The 2,644-nt window shown below is 38.3% G+C and overlaps 1 protein-coding gene across 3 annotated transcripts in view; it reads right to left on the bottom strand.

Moving 5' to 3' along the window:
- LOC309480879 (polycomb protein SCMH1) overlaps nucleotides 1-2,644 on the bottom strand; it is a 39,374-nt gene that overhangs the window by 4,885 nt on the left and 31,845 nt on the right. For 2 of the 3 annotated variants that reach the window (XR_014199802.1, XM_082145571.1), the window contains exons 13-14: nucleotides 2,145-2,360; nucleotides 1,514-1,671 (exon numbers count right to left, since the gene is read on the bottom strand). Coding sequence is in view for 2 of the 3 variants with exons in the window: in XM_082145571.1 (XP_082001697.1) it covers nucleotides 1,514-1,671; nucleotides 2,145-2,360 (374 nt within the window). In the remaining variant the exon portion in view is untranslated. The remainder of the gene's footprint in view (nucleotides 1-1,513; nucleotides 1,672-2,144; nucleotides 2,361-2,644) is intronic. The other variant, XM_082145572.1, reaches the window with a different exon arrangement.

The following is a 2,644-nucleotide window of genomic DNA, read 5'->3' as shown; positions in this document are numbered from 1 at the left end:
CTGCAGAGAGAAACAACACGAGTTTTAGCGCTGATGATGTCAGAACCAGTGGCAGCCAATCAGAGCTTCTGATTTATGTGACCAACCTGATCCTTTAAAAACGTAAAAAAAAAAAGGAACCTTCTGTTCACCCTTACGTCATTACAGACCTGTATGATTTTATTAATTCTGCAGAACAAGATAGAAAAGATACTTGGAGGAAAGCTGAGGTCTAAACAACATTGGACCCCATTGACTTGCATTGAATTTTTTGGCACCTCACGATCCGATTCTCAATAACTTTATTTCTCTGCACTTTGATCTTTAAAACTTTGCAGACCTTATACATTCACAAACAACTTTATTACCAGTGTTGTGTTTAACTCATTACAAGTAACTAGAGTTATGTAATCAGATTACTTTTTCAAGTAACTAGTAAAGTAATGCATTACTTTTTCAATTTACAACAAAATATTTAAGTTTCTTATTCATATTTATTGACTGACAGCTCTCCTGTCCCCATGTTGAGAGACATAAAGTGAGGAGGTGCTGTGTGTGTGTGTGTGTGTGTGTGTGTGTGTGTGTGTGTGTGTGTGTGTGTGTGTGTGTGTGTATGTGTGTGTGTGTGCGCTGTTTATACATGCTGGTTATTTTAGTTCTAGTCTAAATATGAACATGCATTTACTCAACTCTCTTACACGAAAACATTCAGTATTCCTCAAAATGATTAAAAACAGTGAAATGCAATCTCAGAATTGTTCGCAAATCTTTTATAATTAACCATATTAAATTACACAAATATACTTTATGTATTTAATCTCACTTTATTAACCAATGTCTTTGCTGCTGACCTTCAATGATCTAATTCAACCAAACTAATAAGCAAAAATTACTTTAGATTAGATTTAGAAATAAGAGTGTTGAACTTCCTTCTCCTGTCTCCTATTGTTCTTTAATCTGCAGAAGCTGAAAGGTTTGTTTGAGTGGCGCCCTCTACTGTACAGGAGTGAATATGCATTTCCATCAGCCTGAGGCTTATTCACTTCACTTTTGGTGTGTATTTTTTGTATATTTGCCAAAAATATAACTTTTGTGTGGTTATTAAAAAGCAAGCAAGCCCAGGTGAGGAAAAGTAACGCAAAAGTAATGTAACGCATTACTTTTTATAAAACATAACTAAGTAACGTAATATTGTAATGCATTCCTTTTAAAAGTAACCTTCCCCAAGACTGTCTATAACACACAGCATGAAGGGGAATATTCGGAAAAGCATAACGGGCACTTTAATTCAAGCATTCTCAGTATTTAAATATAATAAAGTACAAAAAAATAAAAATCGAGCTGATTTAGTAGCGCTGTTACTTTGTTTCACACAGCTGTGAGTCTGTCCAGACGGTGTGTGTGTGTGTGTGTGTGTATCTTGCCGGTGAAGTCTAAACACAGATGATGTTCCCGCTCTCCCTCACACTGGCTGATTTAGAGTCCGATGTAAAGCGTGTGTGTGTGTGTGTGTGTGTCTCAGTGATTCACTGACGTGTTTTCTGAAGAGCTCAGCGTGCGGGGCGAGGGCTGCGGGATCCGCGTCACACACGAACTGCATCACTTCCTCTATGGACCAGGATGACGGGCTCCTGCCGGGGGTTCTGGGAAGGTCCCGCTCCACCGCCTCGGGACCCGTGGTCGAGCTCGCTGCTGGAAACACAGGGAACAGGCGTTTGATCAGCAGATAATGCAGTTCCTTCAGCCTGGGGTGTGTTTCCCCAAAGCAGCGCTAGCCAACTATTAGATTTTTTTATTTTTCTAATTATTATTTACAATTATTATTTATATAATTAGATTTTTTTATCATTTATCTAATCTGATTTATTTGCATTTTTATGATTTTACTAATTATTATTATACAATAATTTCGATGGATTTATTTACTATTTATATAATTAGAATTAAATTTTTTATGGTTTAACCAATTATTTACAATATGCATGTTATTTATTTATATATATATATATATATATATAAATAAATAAATAATGATACATGATTTCATGAATTATTTGCTTTTCATCGACTCACAAACCATACTTTAGCAAACCCTGGATCAGAAGAGTCAAAACAAATGAATGAGTGAGTGAGTGAGTCTGACAGCTTCACACAGAAACGCTCACCCTCCACGCGCCTGTGTGTGTGTGTGTGAGGAGGGGGGTTGGAGGCCTGTCGACGTAGAGGGGGCCTGTTGCCATGGTAATACGGGCTGCTGGGTGCTGATTGGTATTCGGAGGTGCTTCTCAGGGTTTGTGGGCGGGGCGTCATGGAGTTGGAGGCGGAGTCCATGAAGCGCTGCTCCTTCAGTAACCCGTTCTCCTCTGGAGGATGAGTCTCGGCTGCACACGCACACACACACACACGCATGCGCGCACACACACACACCACGCACAAACATACACATTTTCCTCATAAATCAATAGAAATTCAGTTTAACAAACTATTGTATCACCAAATTAAAATAGCAATCAATCATCTGTATGCAGTGTTGACGGTGATTAATCTTGATTTTGAATTTGCCGCCTTTCGAAGGAGTTCAGTAGGTTTATCATGTGATGGATCTGTAATAATCTATATTATTATTATTATTGTTTGGAGGATTAGGAGGACGAGAGAAAGGGTA

The sequence above is a fragment of the Leuciscus leuciscus genome, assembly GCF_965113295.1.
Source record: "Leuciscus leuciscus genome assembly, chromosome: 18".
Lineage (NCBI taxonomy): Eukaryota > Metazoa > Chordata > Actinopteri > Cypriniformes > Leuciscidae > Leuciscus > Leuciscus leuciscus.
The sequence above is the reverse complement of the archived record's forward strand: the minus strand, read 5'-3'. Positions and strand labels throughout refer to the sequence as shown.